This window comes from Rhamphochromis sp. 'chilingali' (assembly GCF_963969265.1).
Source record: "Rhamphochromis sp. 'chilingali' genome assembly, chromosome: 19".
NCBI lineage: Eukaryota > Metazoa > Chordata > Actinopteri > Cichliformes > Cichlidae > Rhamphochromis > Rhamphochromis sp. 'chilingali'.
In genome coordinates, this window is record NC_137946.1 from 32,291,890 (window position 1) to 32,316,124 (window position 24,235).

General features: G+C 42.1%; 1 protein-coding gene across 3 annotated transcripts in view; it reads right to left on the reverse strand.

Moving 5' to 3' along the window:
• Positions 1 to 491: 491 nt before the first annotated feature.
• The window catches only part of dbn1 (drebrin 1), a 162,211-nt gene continuing 138,467 nt past the window's right edge, over positions 492 to 24,235 (reverse strand). Inside the window, exons 2-14 of one of the 3 annotated variants that reach the window (XM_080866561.1) lie at positions 23,886 to 23,941; positions 20,058 to 20,170; positions 16,612 to 16,686; positions 14,457 to 14,600; positions 14,284 to 14,361; positions 12,129 to 12,280; positions 11,931 to 11,988; positions 11,384 to 11,434; positions 11,164 to 11,278; positions 3,206 to 3,334; positions 2,303 to 2,808; positions 2,108 to 2,207; positions 492 to 1,682 (exon numbers count right to left, since the gene is read on the reverse strand). In XM_080866561.1, the coding sequence (XP_080722687.1) occupies positions 1,627 to 1,682; positions 2,108 to 2,207; positions 2,303 to 2,808; positions 3,206 to 3,334; positions 11,164 to 11,278; positions 11,384 to 11,434; positions 11,931 to 11,988; positions 12,129 to 12,280; positions 14,284 to 14,361; positions 14,457 to 14,600; positions 16,612 to 16,686; positions 20,058 to 20,170; positions 23,886 to 23,941 (1,633 nt within the window). In that variant the 3' untranslated portion in view covers positions 492 to 1,626. Of the gene's footprint in view, positions 1,683 to 2,107; positions 2,208 to 2,302; positions 2,809 to 3,205; positions 3,335 to 11,163; positions 11,279 to 11,377; positions 11,435 to 11,930; positions 11,989 to 12,128; positions 12,281 to 14,283; positions 14,362 to 14,456; positions 14,601 to 16,611; positions 16,687 to 20,057; positions 20,171 to 23,885; positions 23,942 to 24,235 lie in introns of all 3 variants that reach the window. The other 2 variants (XM_080866562.1, XM_080866560.1) reach the window with 2 other exon arrangements.

Sequence of the window (24,235 nt, forward strand, 5' to 3'; positions counted from 1 at the left end):
GATGCTGAAAAAAAAGGAATCCATCAAATAATGTATGCTAAGCTATCTAGCATTTGCACTCAAATGTCGTTTAGTTAATAGTAGCATTAGCAAGCAAGCTATAACTTAGATATGCTACACAAACCATTACCACAGTTAGATAGAAATGTTAGCTAAATAAAAATTTAAGGTAGGCCAGGTATTTCTTATTTCTTAGGCTACTCTGTCCTCAATGTTTATTTGAACTATCAACTGAAAATAGTGTTCTTCTAACGTCATTAGCCTGCAGCAGGGAATTATTAGCAGGCAAGCTAGAGCCCCAAACCATTATGTTATCTCTAGTTTTGGCTCAACTTCAGTCTCATTAATGTTTCGCTAGAATTTTTTTTTTGTTAAAGTAGCAGTAACAGTTAGTTAGCTACTTCCTTGCTAACTTTTTTATACTAAAATCCTATCTTAAGTCACCATCAGTGTTTATTTTTTCCATCCTCAAGTGAAACTTTGTTGTGCAATTTGATTATTGATTGAAAATACACGACTCCTTGACTCTTCAGCTAATGTTAGCTAGCACTGCTCACTGTTGATACTGTTTTTTTTACAAAAATGAATTAAAGCATCCATCCCGACTTCTCTTACACCTAAAAACGTCTCATTTTTAAGATTTTGGGAGAATATTCTAGAGAATGAAAATCATACAAATTCACACCTTAAAGCCAAACGCTCCTAAAAAACCTGGAAAAATAGCAACAGTAAATTTCTCTAGATTAGCTGCAAAAACTGCTCGTTTTTTTTGCTGTGTAAATATATAAGTGAGATAAAAATACAAAGCTTTATAGAATCAGAGGGGACGGCTGATAGTCGAGCTGTAGATCTTCAACAAGGTCACGAAAGAAGAAAAGTGCACTGAAAAAAGCAATCAGATTCACAAGCCATTTAATCTTGAATTCATTCAGTAAAATCATACAAAAGGTGTGGAAAAAGGTCAAAAAGGAGCCACAGTTTGACTTTGAGAACAGATTGCAGCTGAGAAACACCAGAATAAATAAAATATTTCACCTTGTTTCTGTAAAGTGAGCTCTAAATACAAGATTAACTGACTTGCAGAGGTGAATATTTTCAGGAAGGAAGGGAAGGAGGGTGGTGAAAACGAGGTAAGAAGAGAACAGAGTGAAGCTATACATGGCAGCTGTATTGATTGGCTGTATTAGTTTTATAGGGTGTTATTGAAGTACTACAGACTAAGCGTGTCGGCCACACGCCAGGCTTCATTGTCTCTAAAATGCAGCAGTGCGCTACGTGTAATTATCATGTACACAAACAAAAAAAATCCCCCCACTCCCAGCTAATACATCTGCATAGCAAAAAAAAAAGAAAAAAAGAAAAAAAGAAAAGAAAGAAAGAAAACAGCAAATAAATAAAATAAACACAGAAAAGAAAATCATTCCAAACTGTCAACAACCCTGTCTTTTTTCTGTGGCTACTGATTCTAAAAGATAATACAGAAGTAGTTTTGATGCAAGACTTGTTATTATTACTTTTTTTGTTTGTTTCTTTTTATTTTTTAGAAAAAAATTCTGTTTCTTCATGAAGCACACTTCCTACTTCCTCTTGGTCCGGTGGCGGTGGTGTGGGTGTCATATAGGCCGGTTAGTCATCTTCATCGTCAACCACGGGGTCCGTGTCCCAGCACGTGATGTCAATCTCTGAGTAAACACACACACACGGATGTTTACACACACATCAAACTTGTGTTTAGCAAAACTAGGAGGCTTATTTTAGCCTGATATGAGTTTTTGGTGCTTTAAGCAAAAACAAATGTTAGTGATTCTCCTGCCAAACCGACCAATTAGAAAAGGAGCTCAATTCACTGACCAATCGAGCCCAAAAAGGCTGTGAAGTCTCAGGATATCCATCCTGTCAAGACTCAAAGAGTCACTCAGACTTTGAGACTGGTTGGCAACCTCGTGTTTCGAGGGAAAAATGTGTTTTCCAAACTAGCTGAGTCTCAGTAGAAAACAAATCCCTTTATGGTTGTTTTCACTAAGGGTGTTAAAAATCTAGCAAATCTAACATGCTGAGGCAATAAGGACGTGTCCAAAAGCAGCTTTATTTCAGCTGATCGTCTCACCTGGTGGCTTGTTATAAAAGACCGGTGCGGGTTTAGCCGAGGACTCCTCTGTTGTCCCGAATTCCTCCTCCTGTGATTGGCTGAAGTAGCCCTCGCTCGCCTGAAACACCAACAGAGAGATAGAAGATGAGCGAAACGACGACCAATCAACCGGGAATCTGATCTTTTGTTTCTGGAGAGCATCAGGAGCATCACCTGGCTCACCTGAGTGCCTTCTTTCAGCAGAGCCTCCCCATTGGTCATCAGCAGCTGTCCGTCATCCAGCTCCTGGCCCTCCCCAGATGCATGCTGCAGTGCATGCTGGTAGCTGAGGGTCATCTGATCAGAGCCCGTCACGTCCACCAAACTGGACGGGTCGTCTTCGGCGCCAGTACCCGAGCAGAAAGTCCCATCCATCATGTCGTCAAAGCTGAGGAGCGGCTGAGGCCGGCCGCTGGCGGCAGCGGTGCTGGGCGGGAGGTTGTCATGGAGGACATCTCCCATTAGGTCCACCAGATTGGAGGACTGGGAGGACTGGGCGGGCTGGGCGACGTTGGCTGGAGGGGCGGAGCTGCCGCCCCACAGATCAACCAGGCTGTCTGTGCCAGACTCGCACGCAGAGACAGCGGAGGAGTCGCGGGCCTGCGGGGCGACGCTCTGCACGGGCTTGGTGGGCGTCGACTCCTGGACCGGGGGTTTCTGCTCCTGCTTTGGCACCAAATCTGAAGGAAACAAGAACAATTTCATTTAAAAAACTGAGTCACTTTTAATGATAATCAGTTTCTTTCTAATTACCAAAAAACAGATTCTTAGTGGATTTCTGTTTTGGAAAAAGACCCAATGGAGCACCGTGGAGGAGGCTAACAAAAATAAACTAAAACCAGTGTTCGTCAGGTTCTGGGGACTCTTAGATTTTATAAATGGTCAGAATAGTTATTTATATTTATTTATATTGAACCCGAAATATTTCCGACCTCTAATCCGTGGATATATTTCCCTTTTTTAAAGGGTGAAAATGTCAACATTTGGAGTTTGGAGGGATGAAATTTAAATTTTGTTATTTTGTGGAAATCTGGCAACGCCATGGTCTGTCGTCTGATTGGTCGACAGAAGTCTTACCCCACTCGTCTGCGTGGTCTTCCTTCTCATCCCTGCTGTAGTCATCTTTGATGGGCGTGGTGACTATTTTAGGAATGGGTGACACGGTGGCCATGTTGCGCTCTGTGCTCACTTCATCGTCATTGTCCGCTGAAGGGTCAAAAAGAAAGATTATTGAAGGAAAACTTTGGCAGCCGTCACCAAAAATCCTCCAAGACTTTTACCCACGAGCAGGTGTGTCGAACTAACACAGAATCTGATGCTTTTATCTGAAGTTCACACTTTGTATAAGGCTTAGTTCAGCTAAATGAGGGTAACAGGTGATTGTGACCAGGTGAACTCCACAGTCACATCCTGTGTTACTTCAACACGTTAAACATTGCACAAGATCGCAGCAGCCACATGAATTTTGTTGTCACATGACCAACAGACAGGCAGATTCAGTCACTGCGCCCGGTTTCAGACCCATCGTCTGTTCTGTCAACAAACTGACATCATCAGCTGAGCCAATCAGATTTGAACCTGTTGTCGGGTAAACAGTAAGCTTCTCCAAAACTTTGTTTTCAGTCAGCTCCCTCACTGTGTTATGTTTAATGTACAGGCAGCATCACGCACTCAGTTGTGAATGCCATTATTTCAGTGAGACGTCCACAGAGATAGCTCAGTGTGTCTGAAAGTTTTAACGAAAAGTGAATAGACAGTGAGTGGAAAACACTGACGGAGTGGTCTTTTTTCCTTGAGGCCGAGTGCTTCCTCTTTGCGGTGTTTAATATCTTATAATGCGGCTGTTTAATGCCAGAAGCGTGAGACAGAAGCAGTTGGGGTGCAGCAATGAGGCACTTACAAACTCAGGCAACAAAGTGACCAAATGCTGCTTCTCTGGACAGCTGAAGCAAATGAGGAGTGAGGACCTCTGTCAGAAACCAAGACACAGTCACAATGATCCAATGGGTCATGAAACAGAAGCAGGTATCTAACAAAAACTCACTGATATGTCATTACAACATACCAACACATTGTGGGTGAGTCACAGCTACATCAGGTACACACATCCAACAACAAACACCATCACAGTGTCAGTTAGAATCACGAGAATCACTTCCACAATGCCATTTCTCCAGATGTTTGATGATGTTGAGCTTCATGTTGTGTTCAAATACCAGAACGAGACTTCCCACAAGCACAACAACGAGGAACGAGAATTAGAGAGGTAATAAATGACTGAGTCCTAAATGGGTGGGTTCTCAATTCACCTGGAGGTAGAAAACCTGATGAACAACCCCTGATGACGATATTATCAGCTGTATTTTTATTCCTATGTTCAGCACTTCGGTCGGCGGTTACCTTTTTTCCAAGCTCTTATAAATAAAGTTGCCTTGGCTAGTAACTATTTGCTGTTTTACTGGTATCAGGTATTTATAACGACCAATAAACAAAAAGACACATGGAAAGAATTCAACCATACTGCACAGTTTATTCACCAGAGGGCACTCTGCAAATTCTCTGCTGGCAAAACACTTTTGAAACGCCACAAACAAGAACCATCAGAGTCGGGCAGAATATAAAAACTACACGTAACAAAAAGTTAGACAAATCTGTTCATGTTTTGTGTCTGAATGAAAAAATAAATCTGTACCTACAGTATAATATTAAACCAAATAACTGCCATCAGTGTTGTATTTAAAAATCCTGTCCTTCTTTTTGATTTTCATCTAGCAACAGCCAGCAACTACTTGCTAACCTGTCAGGTAAAACGCACTTTTCCATAGCAACCAGTGGTTGTTGACCAGTTTCTTGCCCTGTGTGACTGAGATCTTAGTCAAAAGTTAGCAGGTCAGCTGGCTAGTTGATATGTAAACATGATAGGTACAGCATGGAGATGAAAACCTAAATACCAACAAACTGTGTTAGTGTTAGCAAAGTTAGGCTGCACAGTTTTTAAACCAAATGACCAATTATGCTGTGTGTAAATGACCGATGATGTGTCTTCAGCAAATAGCCAGTGTTAGCTCGCTAACTAGCTAACAGCTAGCTAGGTTGTTTTTTTAGACATTGCTGCCTAATTTTTTATCTTGTATGAAAAATTAAGTATTTTCCTGAAGTCACAGCCAATGACAAAATGCTGTAGCTAGCTCTACAGTCACTGCTAAACACTATAAATGTAATTTCCACTCAGTGCAGATACATCTAAAACACGGCTATCCTGCTGACATTTGTGTAATATACACTTCACCTCATCTCCGTGGTGTGCACAGCGTACACGATTATGGCGAGGCTAATATAAATACATTGGCACAGTTAGGATGGAGAATGAGGGTTAAATAAAATAAAAGTTCATGTGGAGGCTCTCCGATGGGCGCCATCCTGTGACAGGAAGAAGACGCCAAAAACAGAACAAACTTCAGCCAAGAGAATGCCTGAGATGATCTGTCAACACCACAAGATCATTAACACAATGCTGCGTGATTTGGATTACTCATTGGGATGTTAATGCCCACACTGAGCTGAACGACGTGCTGCACATGATGCTAATAAAAATTCTCAGAGGCCGAGAATGACGACCGAATAAAAAATCTGCCTGTTAAAAAACGAAAACGGCATTCAAGCGTAAAGACGAGAACTCCAGCTTAGACCTGCAAACTGCATCATCAGAGGTTTGATGTGTCATCGCTTTACAGGCGGGAGGTAAACAGTGTTTTACTTTCACTGAGCATAATAACGTACACATGCAACTACACACACACAGTGAAGATCATGAAGGTGGTCTGCATGATTTTATTTCTAATATCAACTAAACAGGTGAATCGACTTTATCTTTCATGTGTTCTTGTAGGCCTGGTACTCTGAGGGTCCATTATTGAAATATCTGAGTTTTATTTGTGATGTACTGATGATGACACTGGTAAAGCCAACCAGCAGCGAAGGGATTTGCTGCTTTTAAGGAGGACCTCCAATGATTTTCCTTATTTCCTGTTCCTGTGGTGGACGCTCATATTAGAGTTTCCAAAGCTGTGCTGAAATAGCCTCGCGCCCTCTGCAAAATCAAAGGTTTCTGGACTAAACTTAAGATGTTAAAAGGCTCTCTGGAAGTCTGGCTCTGCCATATAAAAACCACCGTTATGGTCTTTAACCTGAATGACATCGAAGTTCAACATTCAAGCATTCACAGGCCGACTGATGGCAATGGCGACCGAGTGACGGCTCGACAGTGTTACACACACACATACGCACTCAAACACTCACAGTCGGTCAGTCGGGATTAAAGATGGCAGCAGGAGTGTGTTTATGAGTGTGTTTGTGTGCAGTCCAGGATCAGAGGCAGAGGAGGAAGGTGGAAGGAGAGAACCTGTCAGATCCCTGAGATTCAGCTCTCGAGAGAAGTGAAATCACTTTTACAAGCGTAAAACATCAGAAGTAGAAAAATTAAATACAGAAACATTTACAGAAAAAAAAATCAGCAGCCGACTGGACGACATCTAAAGGATGAAGACTGGAGGGGACGACAGACTCGACATCTACCACACAAAGCAACAAACAGCTTTGCTTTGAAACAGGTTTCACTGTTTCCACAAGTTAGTGCAAACCTGCTGTGTGAGAGTCAGCCTGCAGGGGGGGTTAAAGTGCACGAGGCGAAGAGGAAGGTGGGAGGGCGGCCTCGTCATCCTACAGCTAACGCCGCCAGCATGCACGATACAGTGAACGCAAACCAAACTCCAGCTTCTGTCGCTTTTCATGATGCTTGGATGCTCTTGTCTCCGTTATCGCCTTAATCAGCCGATAGTAAAAGGTAAAAACGAAGGAACTGGGGAATTTTTAGACGCTCTCGTTCAGTACCAGGAAGTGGAAGGAGGAAAGAGTTCGGGGGGTGTTTAAAGTGGGAGGTGATGGGGAAGTTTAATGGGTTGGTGCTGAGATGTGTGGGGCGTCACAGTGTGTGCTAAAACTAAGTGCTGAAGATGAGAGGATGAAAATGCATGTTGGCTGAAATAACTATGAATTTTTAGTGTCTTGATGCATCTCAATCATCCAGGAAAGTAAATCTCCAAAAGTTGAATCTGTTCATCTGGACGTAGCGTTCTCCCACAAAACGCTACGTCCAGATGAACAGATTCAACTTTTGGAGATATGAATTTTTAGTGTTTTTAATCTGTTTTTAAACTTGCAACCACTTTCAAGTTTGTAGTTAATCCAGGTTAGAAATGTTGCTCTATTCTCCGGCATTCCTGGGTTCATAATCTGTGACTGGGGGCTATTATTTTATTTTGTATTTATATATTAATGTATTTTATATTATATTTGTAATTTTATAGTATTTGAATAACTCTTTATTATCTTGTACATCATTCTGACAGCTTTCTTCTGTTTAAATGTGCTTTATAAATTAATGAATCCATTTTAAATGTCCTTATAAATGTTACTGTATGAGGCTCCAGTTCCTGTACAATGACAGGAAAACTGATCCTGAAGAGTTTAATTTTCAGTTTACCCTGAAAGCGATATAATCCTGCAGACAGGAAGTGGATTGTTTGCGGTTGTGAGTTTTACCAGTCAAGCTGGAGTACCGGTGTAACCACGCGCAGTTTCATCCTCTCATGTTGGCTTTGCTGCAGTGTTTCTGTGTTTGTGGAGGGGACTCATGTGTCGGGAGAGATGCTCGACCAGGCTGCTGGTTTCCTCTTTAACTTCTTCTTCTGCTGTACCTACCGGCTGCAGCGGTGGGCTGCGTCCGTGCATGTGGCGGGGTGCGGAGGGGTGACATGCCCCGGTGCGAGGGGGTCGGACTGGGGCTGCTGGGACTGTGCTGCTGCCTCAAGAACGGGCTGTCCAAACGGCCTGGCGGTCGGGACGACACAAAAGCGAAGACGGGAACACACAACAAACGAGAAAGAAAAAAAACAGCGACGCACCACAACAGAGACGTGAGGAAGACAGAAAAACAGAGGGAGGAGAGGATTGTGGGAAGAAGATGAAAGAGACGGGTGTCAAAAAAATCCACCAAATTTCACAGAGTGGAGAAATGAAAGAAAAAGGAGAGGAGGAATGAAGTAAGGAGGTGAGGAGGAGGAGGAGGCAGAAAATGGAGAGAAAGAAGAGAAAGGTTAGTGTGGTTTAAACACACCGCCTGCAGACAGCATGCTGTTAGGCAGAAAGGAAAAGCTGATGGCGACTTTCTCTGAACCAGAAAGTGTCGGAATAATTCAAACCAGAAAACAGAAAACAGTCTTTGGGATCTGTGGACGAGTCTTTGATTGTTATAAATAACACATCGTGTTGAAATCCTGCAGTCGTTTACAGCCCGTGCACGCTTCAGTCACGCTCCTGTACTTTAATGTGTCGGGGCCTCGGTGCGGGGCTGCGTTGGCAGTCTTAAGTTGTAACCAATCATCGTCCCAGCCCAAACTGCAGCTCCTCTAGTGGCCACTAGATGCCATAAGTGAGCACCCGCAGACTCCCAGCTGGCTACACGAGCTAACGTCACTGTGAAAATGAGACAGACTTACAAAAAAGGTCTCAAATTAAACGTTTGCTATTCAGGTTTGTCTGTGTTTGTTCTAACCAATGCCGCGCCAAACCCTGCAGACAAACAACATAAAATGATGCAAGCACGCAAAGGGTCAAAGGTCACGCAGAAGGGCTGTGGTTTGCTGTGATTTCAGCAAAGAAACCCAATTAAAACCTTTCTAGAATAAAACAGTCCAGTTTAACAGCTGGATGGACGACGCACAGCAGCAAACTGACAGTGAAGCGTCACTTACATGAAAACTGAGCTTCTTTTTCAAAGGTTCATTTCTATCATTTATCTGAATGAAAAGAAAACCTTTGGAAACTCTGAGAAAACGGCACAAACGGGAAAGCTGGAAAGCACATTTGTATATTTGGCAGGAGAAGCTGTGCTGATTTGAGGAGCTGACGTAATTATCTGGGGATGGAAAGATGAACTTACTACTATTGTTGCTGTAATTAAAATATGTTTATCTGCAACTACATACATAAACAAATGTTAAATATTACAATATTATTACAGCTTGAACTTTGTGGATCACTTTGAAGATTGTGTGGTTAATTTATATTTTGTTCATGTATCCACCTCTGCACGCTCTACCGCTGTTGAAGAAGCAGCAGTGCTGCAGAAAACATCATTTTATAAAACATTTTAAATATGAATAAAGATTATAAACAAAACCAAATGATTGGTCCTGTAGAGGCTGTGGGGGGGCGTACCTCTGAAACATATACAATCAGACATGCTGGGGCTCCACAGCTGGCTCAAGCCGGTTAACAGAAGTAATCCACCAATCAGAGAGCGAGGTGAATCAAATCCACCAGTAAGAATGCTCCAAACCTTATGAGCTGATCTCACTGACATTAACTGCCCCTGTCACTACCTGATCCGTACCGGAACGCCATCGGTACCCCGCATGCGCGAAAGGTGTCTACTTCCAATAATGAAACATTTTAATATAATGTAGACAAAAACGAAAAAAAAAAGAGAGTTACGGATCAGGACTCCCCGATCCGTACCGCGCATGTGCAGGGGTTTTCTTCTTCTGTTCGTTTAATGGCAGTTTACTCCCCAGTGTACAACTATTTAGTGATAGTCGAGTGTGTTTATGCTTGTCTGTGTGGAGAGGATTGATTGGAATAGTGATGATGATGTCCGCTATCACTGTCAATTGCCAGTAAACACGTCATCTGGCTGATGAATCTTCACGTGACATATTACAAAGTCTGTATTATTAACTCTGTAATTAGGCGCCATTCTTCTTATTTTACGGCGCTGTTGTTCAATCGGGGAACGCTCTGTGTTGAGGAGTAAAGCATGAATTTGTTTGTATACGGATTATCCATAGTTTAAATGTCCCGGTGGTTGAAAAGGAGGCAGAGCTGTTGAGAAATGCTAGGAGCTAACTGGGCGCTAACCCTATCATTCAAATATATTGAACGTCGCAATGCTGGCAAAGAGAGGAAGTGACGTAAGATTTGCGCATGCGGGGTACGGATCGGGTAGCGACAGCCCACACCTGTTTCAGTGAAGCAGCACCTAACGTTGCCATGGTGATGGAATTCTGTAGCTAACTGTAACTGTGGCCGCTCTAAAACCCAGAGCCGTTGGATGGAAGAGTTGCGTCATCTCCATTCACTGTAATGGACCATCTTTGTACAGCAATGGTGGATCATGGAGCAGTAATATTGTAAGTTAGCAACATAGGCTAGCTGTGGCATAGAGGTATAGCAGCACGGAAGTTTGAGATGAATTTTTCAAAGGTAAGAAGTTAAACACCAGTCTGTATGTTATCAGCACGCAGTCCAACTGTCCACAGGAACTATTTGAAGACTGCACGACCCACGTAACCACCCCGAATTCTGAACCCCTGCTGACAGGACTCTCACTTACTCAACAGCTCTGCTAAAATCGAGAGCATAGCTGCTATCGACACAGTTTATGGACCGCGGGCGTCCCAACAAGGTGCTCCACATATGAGTGTGTTTTTGTTTTTTTGCTTCTAAAAGTGACACTGTGACAGGGAAAACTAATAAAGTAAAAAATGTGCGTTCACCAGCAGGTTAAAGAGAAACATCTGTCTAGCTTCTCCCACTCTGTCAGTTCTGCAAACATCTGATCGATTTGAACAGGCTGCATCTGTGACAAATGATGCTACAGGCCAAACAAGGAAGAGTAATTATCCAGTAACAACATGTGGTGGGAGGCAGTTGCTGGGTGATGTAATCAACAGTTCCTTAACTGTCAGAGTCCACAGATCGAGGACGATGTTCTGAAAGACTGAAACATCTGAGGCTGTTTCCCATCAAGGACGGTTTGCTTCACCAGTTTCAAAGTCAAATATTAGTAAATCATTTTTTAGAATAAAAAACATTTGCCGTTTCAAAGATACTGTATCATATTTTCCACGAGTCTCTCGAGTGCTTCTCTAGCTCAGCACGAGAACAAAGGTCAGGTGAAGTTTTGAAGTGTTTACCGCTCCGGTGGATGGAGACGGGCGAGGTGTCCACACTGATGGTCATGGCTCTCTCCTTCTGCTTGAAAAACTCTCGAGGGTTTCCTGACCGCTGAGCGATGATGGCCTTCGCCTCCTGGAAACACAAAATAAATACAGAGTGCTGATTTTCTTCCTCTTAAATGTTCTGCGGCCGTTTCTGGAGACGCTCTCTTTCATCATTCTCCAAACTGACCTCTACCTCAGATTCCTTCTTGTCCAGATTGAGGTCCTCGATGCTCGGCTCTGCTACCTGAGGAGAAGAATCCAGTGATTCATATGTAACACAAAGCAGAGAGAAACTCGTTCACCTGTGAATAAATCAGTCAGACGTCCTGAAACAGCAGACAAATGAGCTGCACGCTCCCACCAGCAGGGGGCGACACAGACTGTGTTTGCAAATAGTAGAAAGTATCAGTGGATACAATCTTGCACTCAAAGAAAGGTGTTTAGATTTTACTGTGCCACACAGACTCGGATTAAGATGTTCGGAGGCCAGGAGCCATCAGGCAGCTGATTGGGAGATATTCTGAAAAGTAACACACGTCTAATCACTCGCTTCAAAAACTGAACACGCTGTCACACAAATTAGCCTCATATCTGTGTGGCTGTGGACTCGGGCAGTGCGAGGCTCTGTTTGGAGGCAGAAATAATAACAGAAACCAACTGGAGATGTGTTTTTAATCAGAAAGTCCACCAAGAAGCAGAAGCTGGCTGGTAATTACTGGTTTCACTTAGCAAATACTTACTACGGGGGTCTGATCCCGCAACCTCTCTTTGGCCTCTTCCTCCTCCTGCATCTTCTTTCTGTTCACACACAAACACAGATTATAGATCATGAAAAGACGATGTAGCGTCATCCTGTCATTCGTGCACACGTGAACCTTTTGACCAAAAATGATTGTGTTCATTGTTTGTTTGATGATTGCTGTGCCGTCGCTCCTCACCTGTGCTCCTCGATCTGCTGCTCCCTCTCGCGGTACCTCTTCTCTCGGTTCTCCTGCTCTTTCCTCTCCAGCTCCATTCGCTCCTCCTCGAAGCGCTGCCGCTCCTCTGCCAACTTCTTCTTCTCCTCCTCCTTCCTCATCTCCTCTTCACGCTGGAGACCGGACACACACAAATGACCTCTTTCAGAGTTGTAATAAATCTCTCGATCAGTTAATTAATGAAGCCAGATCTGGTTCTGGGCGTTTATCTGAGTGTCTGAAACAGTGAAGGGCAAATCTGGCAAACATCCCGCGGCTCGGTGACGCTCGCTGTCATTTCGTGTTTAACTTGAATGAGACAATAGCGACACAGCCGGAGGATGCAGCGACATCTGACTTCGTTTCTCACGTCTACCCAAATATATCTGTGATTCACATTATACTAAATAACTGTCACATATAAGGACACAGTTTATTAAATACAGTGTGAGATAAAGTTTCGTTTTACAGGTATTCTCAGCACCTTTGAGAGTATTTCAGCAAAACATATATGCGCTTATCTTTTAGCTTAGTAGCCTGGCTTAGCTTGAATCAGCTTGCAAACTGACACCTTCGGTCTTGATTCACAACCAGGGGTAGAAAAACCCCAGAAGCTATGTGGAAAATAACTACAACAATTACATTTAATTAAAGAGCTAAACATGTTTGATCAGAAAAGTTGGCAAAAGTAATGAATACGTAAGAAAACTATTGAAATCGCTATATACTATATATAATATGTGCTTATATACCTGCTAGCTTAGCAGGTTAGCTTAGCTTTAATCAGCTGGCAAGTAAAATAACTGTCAAGCAACAGAAAAAAATGGTTGAAACAAATATATAACTAAACAAATACAGTTGTTAGCTAAAAAAAAAAATCACCAAATGTAAATGTGATTCGCATTATATTGAAATTATGGTTGTTAAATGCTACATAAAATACCATGTCTGGATAATGAATATAAAGGTTAGCCTAGCAGGTTAGCTAACTCCCCACAGGGGTACAAGTAAATGGTAAATGGCCTGTATTTATATAGCGCTTTACTAGTCCCTATGACCCCAAAGCGCTTTACACGTTCAGTCATCCACCCATTCACACACACATTCACACACTGGTGATGGCAGCTACATTGTAGCCACAGCCATCCTGGGGCGCATTGACAGAGGCGAGGCTGCCGGACACTGGCGCCACCGGGCCCTCTGACCACCACCAGTAGGCAACAGGTGAAGTGTCTTGCCCAAGGACACAACGACCGAGACTGTCGGAGCCGGGGCTCGAACCGACAACCTTCCGATTACAAGGCGAACTCCCAACTCTTGAGCCACAACAGTAAGATTAGCACAAAAAATACAGTCAAATAACTGAACATGAAGGTAAAACCTGACTAAAGAAACAAGCTAAAACTAAAACAAACCGCTGAAATACAGTCGCTAGTTAGCACACATAAAGAGCTGTGAATTAGTTTTCTTGATTTTGAATTATTCACTAACTCAATGAATTAGATATATGGAAAAACAAATACTGTGAGCCAGAAAGAATGACAAAATATTATAAATGCAGTAGCTAGCTAATATATGAGTGAAATGCTGTGAATTTTGCTGAAAGCATAGCTAACAGCTCAATTGCTAGCTAACAATATACTCGAGTTGAAAGAACGTGAAACTTTTAAAGTCTTAGTCTTTCTGTTTGGGTTTGGGAACTGAAGAAGCATTTGTACATGGAAATAGCTAAGGATATCCGACCTAATGAGGGATTGTTGTGAGCAATGTGCTAAAGTGCCGTGTGCAGATCTCTGAAATGCCACCAGCTTTGGCAGCGCCCTGTAATAATGAGGACAGTCTGTTTGTGAAATCTGTCAATAAAACTTAGTCTAAGGCCATCAAAGACCTCAAATGGGATGCCAAAAGGTTCTTTACAAGCGTCATCATTGCTATAAATCTGTAGCATCTCAGCACCAATTCAAAGGACGCCTTTTGGCATCTATGAGCTGTCATCAGCTAAAAGAAAACACAGCATCTGACCCCCTGGGCTGGAAGCTCTCATCTTATGAGTTGTAATAAATGAGCATTATATCTCCCTTTTTTTCCCTTCCCGTCTTTGTTTTTCCACTCACTCCCCCCTCCTCGCCTTCTTTACCTTGGCTTGCTCCCAAAACTCCTGTCTATTGATTTTCTTCATCTCCACCTCTGCGTTGGTCTTCTCGTACACCGTGCCCTGCACCAGGACAGACAGGGGAACGGGTCAAAGCTCTCGTCACGAGAGAAACGCTGTTTTTATAAGAGATAAAGTGTGCAAGTCTCTCTTTCTACCACGTCTGCGTGCTCTTCATCTCGGGTCTTCAGACGGCTCAGGACCGGGCTCGCCACCGCTGCCGTCCCATTGGTCAGGCGCTGCCCGATGGCCATGGGGTCGATGTCCTCCAGACTGCTGGCATTGATGATGACCTCCACCCCCTGCAGAGAGACAGAAACACGATGATCAGTCAAGTCTTCATGAAAGCTCTGAGAGTTTGTGGAAACATTCATTACAATTCATTCATAGCAGTGAGGACGTTCTGAGGAAATGAATCTAAATCAATTTAATGTCCTCTGAAGTGATGGAAACACAGCCGTGTGTGTGTGTGTGTGTGTGTGTGTGTGTGTGTGTGTGTGTGTGTGTGTGTGTGTGTGTGTGTGTGTGTGTGTGTGTGAGACTAAAAGGGTCATTTAAAGCCCGTCGGTGTGATGAAGTCGACGCTGTGTGGGAGAGAGAACCGCCACTTAGAATAATGACACACACACACACACACGGAGAAATATATAAATAAAACATCACCTCCGCTTTAATCTCAATCTTTTTATCTACACTATAAATCCAAAAATACACACTGAGCCAGCTGTGAACACACTGCTGTGTGACACACACACACACCTCGGCTCAGAGCTGGTGTTCGTCACACACACCTGTTCCTCCTCTGTGATCCTCCTACAGGTTTTAAGCGTCTTTTCCAACCGAGCGTTGGGAAAACATTTAAACGGTCCTTACGTGACACAATTTAAAAAAACAACAAAACCTCAAAAACACTGAAGCAGGTTACGAAACGAACATGACATCACTTCACACACGATTGCCGTGATCGGGGTTTGAGATCATTTCCCTCTCAGTGGATGTCAGGCCTCTTAGACTGAACAGCTCTGGTGCTTCTGACGCTGTTGCATCCACAGAATCACGCACAGTGAAATAACTGAGCTTTTAATAAACTCATCTGAGCAGAAATCTAACAGACTGAAAGTAAAAGATGGACCTACAGATGTGGCCAGACGTTTCCATTCACATCGAGTTTATTTAGGATTAATTTAAATTGGCTGGTTTCCTGTTATTGGCCTGGCTTTGAATAAAGCCTACGAAGTTCCAACAGGGTTGAAGCTGTTGATTTGTGAAGTTCATTGTAGAAGCTCAATGTTGTCCTGCTTTCTCCATTCCTGAACCAGCCACGATGGGATCATTGTCCTGCTGGAACATGTTTGGTCCAAGTATAAACCGTCAAGCTGCTGGTATAAGATGAACTTGGTGCGATGTACCAATACTACTGGCATCAAAACAGCCCGACATCAAGATGCTTCACAGTTCGGTAGGTTTGAAATTCTCACCCTTGTTCTTCCAAACTAGTTTTTGTCATTGCAGCCAAACAGCTCGATCTTTGTCTCATTGGACCATAAACCTTTTCTTTAGAAGGTGTTCGGCTCGTCCATGTGGGCAGCTGCAAATTTCAGTCGAGTCTGAAGGTGTCGATTCTGAAGCAGTCAGCAACCTCTCGGTCCATGGTGATGTAAGACCCACTTCACTGTGGATGATGGTGTTCTACCAGTTTCCAGTTCATCGCCTTGGTGGTTCCTGGTTGTTCCTGAACATCCTAACACCTTCCCTCTATTCTGAGGGTGATAGTTGGGGTCTTCTTCCAGACCTCAGTACTATTGTATAGTGTTATTAGTTTTTAATTATCTTGATATTCACAGTTGTGTAGATAACGCACTCAGCAACGCTCCCAACTCGTGCCTTGGACTTTCCCATTGTTTACACTAAGTGTTGGTCAATCCAATGAATCATTTTTATACTGCCAACAGAAACTAGCAGCTGTAGCCAATCAAGATCACTATCCTCTATGCATAGTTCTGACCCTGTTTGGATTATAGGAAATCTAGAATAAATTCAAATTTGCACCAATTCTTGTTTCTTAAGAAGAGTTCAAAGAAATCATTAAAAGCTCAAAATTATTACGACATTCATGCCCATGATGAAAACGGCAGAGGAGCCGCCCCCTGGTGGACGTTGAAAAGAGTGCAGCTTTAAGGCACTTTTACACTGGTTTCCTATTTCAGATGTTCAACTTTTATAAAATACATGTCTTACACACAAGATGAATATGAACTGTCGTGTTTATGGTTTCTTTCTGGGACTATGTACGACTGCGGTGCTGGGTCTGACCTGGAAGAATTCTGCGATGGTGGCGACATGGCTGGCACAGGCACACTTCCTGGCATCTGGCACATCATCTCCAACCTGAAAGAGAACAAGAGACGGTGTAACAACAAAAACGAGAGTAAAAAGGACGGCGTGAAGAAGAGTTGGATGAAGAAACTGGTAAAAAAGAAGCAAAAGGATGCTAAATCAACCAATCAGGATACACATGCTAATTTCTTTTGTGCTTTTTGTTACATTTAGTCAAATATCCACTAATTATTTTGTCTTCCAAGTGACCAAACTGAAGGGCAGTTTCTCCCTCCCTTTGGTCTCATTAGGGCTTTTGTTTAGCCGTGGTCATGTTCGGTTATTGCAGCAGTTGTATTATAACAGGATGTGATTCAGTAATCACAGCTAATTCATTCCCACACAATACAAACGCAGTGCACAGCAATTACACAGGAAAACAGCCCCGTCTCAGCTGCATTCACAGCCATTCATCTCTTATCTGTCTGTGAGTGAGCGTCGGATGAAGGAAGAGAGAAGGAGCCGCTGCTTGGATGCTTTCGCAGCATTTTTGAAGAGGAGCATTTCGAAGACCTTTTATTCCCATTTTGGGACGTTTTTTGGCACCGTTGAGCCTGGTTTGGCCCGGTTAGCCACAGTCTGGTGCTCTTTTGGCTGCTAATGTTGCTCTGTTATATTGTGATGGACTCCAGTGGCTCCTCTCCCAGTCTCATTTAACCATTAAATACCTTTTTGTTTCTCTCTCAGTCTCGGTTTGCTGCATTAATGACCATATCTCTTATTTTCCTTCCATTTACCTCTGGAATTGTGTTATGGGGGGAAAAAGCAGCAATTATAGCTAATTTCTGGAGGACGGATTGTTTCAGTCTGCCTCTCGCTGCACTGTGTCATTAAGCTCCAGCTCAGGGCGCCCCTGCTGTTGTCAGGTTCAGAAAAGAAAGCATCCATCATGAGGCTCTCAGACTTTGTTTAAATGCTTTCAGCGCACGTCGCTGGAGACTCTCAGTGTGTATAACTAACCTTAACATCACAAATTATTCATCCCTTCCTGCTACACTTCCTTTTCATCATGAATTAAACTGTAACTGCTCCGTTAGCATGCCTGGTGCTACGACTCCATTTCCTTCCTCTCTGGTTTGGCCCGCACTTTAACTGGAGGTTTTCACTTATTACAGCGTGAGGAAGAAAAGTCCACATCCTGCTTTCCTATTAAAACCACAACATGAAGCGCTTTAAAGACAGTGTTTAAGATTTTCATCATCATTTTACCTGCAGGTCTCTTTAGTTAAAAAACAATAAAAACAGTCAATTTTTATAATTCCAAACATACATCTTGTTCCTATTCTTGCTGACTCCGAAATGCCAAATACGTGCTTAAAGTTAAAGCTTCTAGAATATGTTTAGCGCCACCTTGTGTCAGGACAGAACGTGATGTCACTGGGTCGGTTACTTGTAGAAGGTAACCAAAAAAAGAAAGTGACCCATGTCTAAGAAAAAAAATATCTATAATATATAGGGCTGTGCGATATGACCAAAATCTCATATCCCGATAAAAGACATCTATCGTCCGATAACGATATAAATCACAAAACTGTAACATTTTCTGTAAAGTCTGTGAATCTCGGGCAGCTCGACTTGCGTGAAGTGTTTCCAGCTGTCATGTAGCGGGAGTCGAGTGTTTTAACGATGCATGAAACGATACATTTTTAGACATAGGTTGAAACGGCCGCCGTTTTCTTTGTGAGTATTTATTACACGGCGTGCTGCGGGGAAAAGCCTGTTCTAACGTTTGAGTCTAAGGTTCATTTTTAGCACCTGGCGGCTCTTTTTTTACTTCTCATCCGTAAATAATCTGCTCTTTCACGTGATTCAGTTTATTTTGAAAAGTCTCAACAGGATCTTGAGCTTTATTGTGAAAGGTTTATGTGGAACATAAACAAGCGGACACGCGATGCTGTTACCGTCGTTGTTGCTAACGACAAAGCATAAAAACAGGCGCTTGTCCGTCTGTAGTGTGGTTATATTAAATATAAGAGAAAGAGAGAACTTTAAGACATTAATAAAGCCACGACAGTGACCATCAAAACCATGAAAAAATATTGCCGTAAAGAGTTTATTTTGCAACACCACGAAACAAACGATAGCGTAAAATGAAACGACAGACGTTTTTATATCGTCATCTGATATATATCGTTATATCGAACAGCCCTAATAATATAGCAAAATAAACACCTTCTGATTCATGGATACACCTAAGTTTGTTTTAGGTTTAGCTAATTTAGAAAGAATCAGCTTCACTGCTAATGAGAAAAATTGCTAGGTACGTAATTTAGCAACATGTTTAATAGCTAGCAGACAGCAGATAAAAGTTCACATAGCACAATGGATAACAACAGCTATTATGATATATCTCTTTTTAGAACGTTACTTTTTCAGCTAAAATTAAGGAGTAACTAACAACACATTCATGCTCATAGAGATGCTACAGCTAGCTGACCAACGTTAGCCAAAGTCCTAGCTTGTGACCTGGCCTAGCTTGTGTGCTTGCAAACTTTTTGCAGAAGCCAGACAGTTTTTTGTCGTTACAGAATAAATAAAAACATATTAAGTAAGCTAACATTTACCCTACAGAAAGATATTTTTATATAAAGACCGTTTGCTTTGAAGAAATTAAAACAGTTAAGCTTAACATAACTTCTAATGTGACAATCTGCTAGCTATTTGACATATCAAAGTTCTACCTAAAGTGCGTAACGTAAGCTAAATCTTCTAATTAGCATAATTATAATGTTTTATCATTTCTTCATATGATCTGTGTTTAAAACTATTAATTTTTGAAGTAACGAAAGCTCAGATTCAGATAAAGTAGAAGTAGAGAGAGGCTTAAAAGACTAAAGTACATCTGACACAGAATATAAAAAGCACACTTTGTTTCATACACAGACTGATTATCTAAATCATGAATATAACATTTTCTGCCAAAGTAAGAGCATTTCTGGATATTTCATTAAGTGATTTTTGTAACTCTGTCTTTTACACATTTTAATGGACTAAGCTCAAATGGAAAAACATGATGCCTCAGTGAACTCCTGTCCAACCAGTGATTGATTCAGAATGTGAAGACAGTTGGTGGGCTGGTTGGCCACTGCTAAACAAATCTGGTACATTAATCGAGTTTCAGAGCTTCTCACACTTTCACTACAATCGCAGCATTTGGTGACATCAGCGTGTCTACGACCGCTGCCGATGCCACTCTTCTTCCAGCTGCTGAGGCTGCAGCGACGACGAGTTTTAGATCGCTCTCATCGGCGCGTCCTTGTCAAATAAACGACTAAATTGAAAATGTGCAGCGACCCTCGATGACTCTGATATTCTCATTTATAGCATTGAAGGACATTTCAGAGCGTGCCCCCTCCCGTTTCCCCCTCGTCCCAGCGACTCACCCAGTTGATGAGGATGTATCGTGGCAGAGCGGCGGTGGGCTCCTTCAGGCCGCAGAAGCCGTACATCACCCTGCCGCTGTCAAAGGTCAGCGTGATCTCTGCCAGGCCGCCTCCTGCAGCACAGAACAAGAGTTCATTATGACTGCAGCACAGTCGCAGCCATGCCTGCTTTTTCAGCTTCTGCTGACTCGCTCTCCACGGGACACCAGCGTCACCGCTCAGACACCTGAGAATAAAACTTTTTAATCTACACTTCCAGTGCAAGTACAAGTTAGTCACAGATTATTAAGGTGATTACTCACATTAAGAATAATATTTTCTGTATTAAAAGTGTGCAGAAATTTTTAACTGAGGCCTTTTTGATCTAAAAGTGTTTATATTTGTTCTCTTTCCAGAAACGAATCCACAGATTATCCACTAATCTATGGATTCGTTTCTGAAATAATAATTTAGAGATTATAAGAAACGGTCAACTTTCCAGCATAAAATGTCAGATAAGTCAGACTCTGAGAAAACCTCCCAGTATAAACTGGAAATACTGAACTAGAGATTTCTGTCACAGTAAACCAGAAAATTCACTTTTAAACAGCCTCAAAAGTTTCAAAAGGTTCTTATTGAGTAGAAAATAGTACTTAAGTAACATATCACCATAAAACTTAGCCATTAGACAGACAGCTACTTTTTGTATTGCAAATTTTGTTTAATTTGACCTTTAAATATGTAAATGAGATATTAGACGTGCAGTATTTGCATAAATATCCCACAGACAAAGTGCAGTGAAATAACAGCTAATTCTGACTTTTGGACCTTTTCTCTCGATTAAAAAACAAAAAACAAAAAACATGTTATGAAAGCAAAACAGATTAAATTCTCTAAAGTGACGAGTGCATAAAAAACTAGAGTCGTTCCTTGAAATTAAATCTCCAACATAATGAAGTTTTCAGTGAAGTGAATCACTCTCTCTGTACTTCTAGATTAGCATAACAATGTGAACGTTCAATGGAAATAAGCAGATCCTGTCTGGGAACATTCAGGTGATGACTCATCATCACACAGGACCATTCAGATTATTGTCAACTTCACATCAGCAAACACAAAACATCTGGAGTTCACAATGCTACATAAACGTCTTTAAACTTCCGTGTTAAAACAGATCACACGTACTGCATAATTCATTTAGGAACAAGATCTTTCTTGGGGGGTCACCACAGCTCATCATCTGCCTCCTTCTCACCCTATCCCAGCATCCTCCTCTGTCACACCTGCATGTCCACTACATAGTCCCCACATTAAGTGTCCCGCCTCCACCCTCCCGCTGCCTGCTAACATGCCATCCCCCTCTCTGCTTCCTCTCTCTTTGGCCAGCAGCAGTGACAGTTTCTACCAGCTGTGTTGGCTAATCTGGACCCCAATGATTCGTGATGGAAATCTCATTCTTGATGATCCACATGTTTGATTAAGAACAAGATGAAACTGCAAAGAATGGAGATTTCATCATCTTTGGCAGCATAATTCAAAGATTCGGAGAAATCTCAGCACAGACTAACGGACACTTCTGTCAGTGAGCACAGCTCATCACTACATCCAGCAGTTTTGGTTAAATCTCTACTGTGCAGAGAAAACAACAGACTGAAGCCACCACCATCTCTCAGGAGATGAACCAGCCCGCGTGGAAATCCATCCTGTGGTCTGACCAATCAGAACCAGTACAGAATTAAAAACCAGCATCCACAATGATGTAAGAACAAACAGCATAGGTTACTATCACAGCAGTGACGGCGCCATTAATGCTGAATGATATAATGTTTTGAGATTTTAGAGTATAATGGTGCAAACATCCTTTTAATTGAAGGTCCTGCTTGTTTCACAGAGAAAATCTCCACATACTCCAACACTTCCACTCCAGAACATTCATCTACGGAAAACAGGTGGAAAACTATGAGACTTCGCTCTCATCCAGACAGCACCCTGTCCTGTGGTCTGAACCAATCCGTGAGATAGATTAGCCTGCTGGGGCAGCCAATCAGAAGAGAGTTGGCGTGAATAAAGCTAAACCTGCTTGTTTCGGTTTAGGATAAATAAGAATGACTTTGAACTGTGAGTCATGCAAAGCTATGCTGAACAAATGCAAGAACTAAAACATGGAGCTTAAAAAATGGTTAATCTGGGTTAATTTTACTGGTTTTATTCCACAGCTTATAGGTTTGTTTAGGTTTGAAGGTTTCCTGGGTAGAAGTGTCTTCAAGCATCATCATCATCATCGTCCCTGCAGCATTTGTGATGCAAACACTTCACTTTAGCACTTCTTTTTATACACTGATGATTACATTAGGCTTGTAGAGGGTTATTCAGACGAGACGTTCACAGATAAAACTTTATTTTTATGTATGTTTGAGCTCTTCCTGTTTGAGCTCAGCGACAGAGTGAAACAGAGCAGCAGGAGGTTACCGGGTCTCACGTAGATTATGACTGAAATTCAGATTCATCCTTTAAACCACTGTCAGTTTCTTTAAGTATTTATTAATTTAAATGATTTTTCCTTCTTTACATGTATTTACTTTGTATCAAATTCCCAGTCAGGCAAACTAAGGACAGCCTGTAGTGTTATTTGGTCTTATCTGGGTCCTCAGCTGTGCTTTAAGCAGACGTTTAGCTACATTCAAAAGATCAGTTTTTATTACCTAACTGTAGCCTACTCTCTGCTTGTGGGGTGAGTGTGTAGACCAAAACCAGTGTAAACAAATCCAATCAGCAATGGGCTCAAACTACCCCCCACCCCCAGCCCCGCATATGTGAACGTTTTCCTCTTTGCTTTGTGCACAAGCACACACATCAGTGGGTTTTTCAGTTTATTTAACTGAGAATAAAGAAGCATTTTCGTGCCCAAGAATATGAAAAAATTAAAATAAGATAAAATGGTGAGTATTTCACAAACTGCTGAGTCTGTGTTGCCAGAGTAAACGTGCACACAGGTCAAAGCTTCAGCTTCAGCTTCACTACTGGAACTTTAACATTATGCACTCCATACTGTACAGTAATGCCACTGTTTTGCACATGTCTCACTCTGTATATTTTATTTTATTTATTTTATATATTCTATTTATTGTTTACTCTATTTAATTTGTAAAATATGTGTACACACACACACACACACACACACACACACACACACAGAAAAATATTTAGTATACACATCCAGAAATGCATATACTATTATATATTGTACATATATTTATTAGTTTCAGATGTAGCCATTCTTGTATTTTGCTTGTTTACATTATTGTATTTTGCACAACTCTGTTGCTTGTGAAGCTCGCACACAAGAATTTCACTCACATGTGCTGTACCAATGTACCTGCACATGTGATGTGACAATAAAAGTGATTTGATTTGATTTGAAGCTGTCTCTGAACGGATGCGTGTGAATCGAGCCAGATTTGGACTTTCACTCTGCTTCTGATGTTTAACATTAACCACCGTGCGCACATTTGCTAAATCCTGGCTAACAAACGACACACAACACACACAGTGACAGCGAGCATCGAATCAGGAGGGGTGCCATTACTCTGTAATGATCCTGCAGCGCATCATTAGCAGAAATGATAATGAATCTCTCTGATGGCTCAGTAACAATCAGGAGACAAAGAGCATGATTGCTTTTACCCCCAAAGCTGCAGCAGACGCTGCTCATCGTGATTTACAGCCGCCGGTCTGCAGAAGCAAATTGGAGCCAATCTGAACGCTCGCCATTAAAACCTTTTTCATTAAAAACACAGAAATGATGTCAGCGACGGGACAGGAGAGGGAGTCACATCAGCAGAGACTTACCTCCGGACGCCGCCAGCGTCAGGTCGTTGCTTTCATCCTCGTATGTGTACAAGGCCCTGTTAGAAACACAGACAGAGTGCTAATTAGACACAAGTAACGAGGTACAAATACTTTGTTACTCCACTTAAGACAATGTTCAGGTATTTTACTCGAGTATTTATTTTTGCTTTTCCTGCTGTGCACGCTCGGTGAAGTTTCTCCAGGAGAACAGAGAAGAAAAACCCACAGTTTGAGTCCCGCCTTTCTGTTCTCTGTGCAACGTTAAAGCTCGAGTTTTTCATTTGTTCTTTGCTTAAGTCTGAGCCCCAGAAACTTCTCGACGCAACGACTCAAACTCTTTGTTTGGGTTT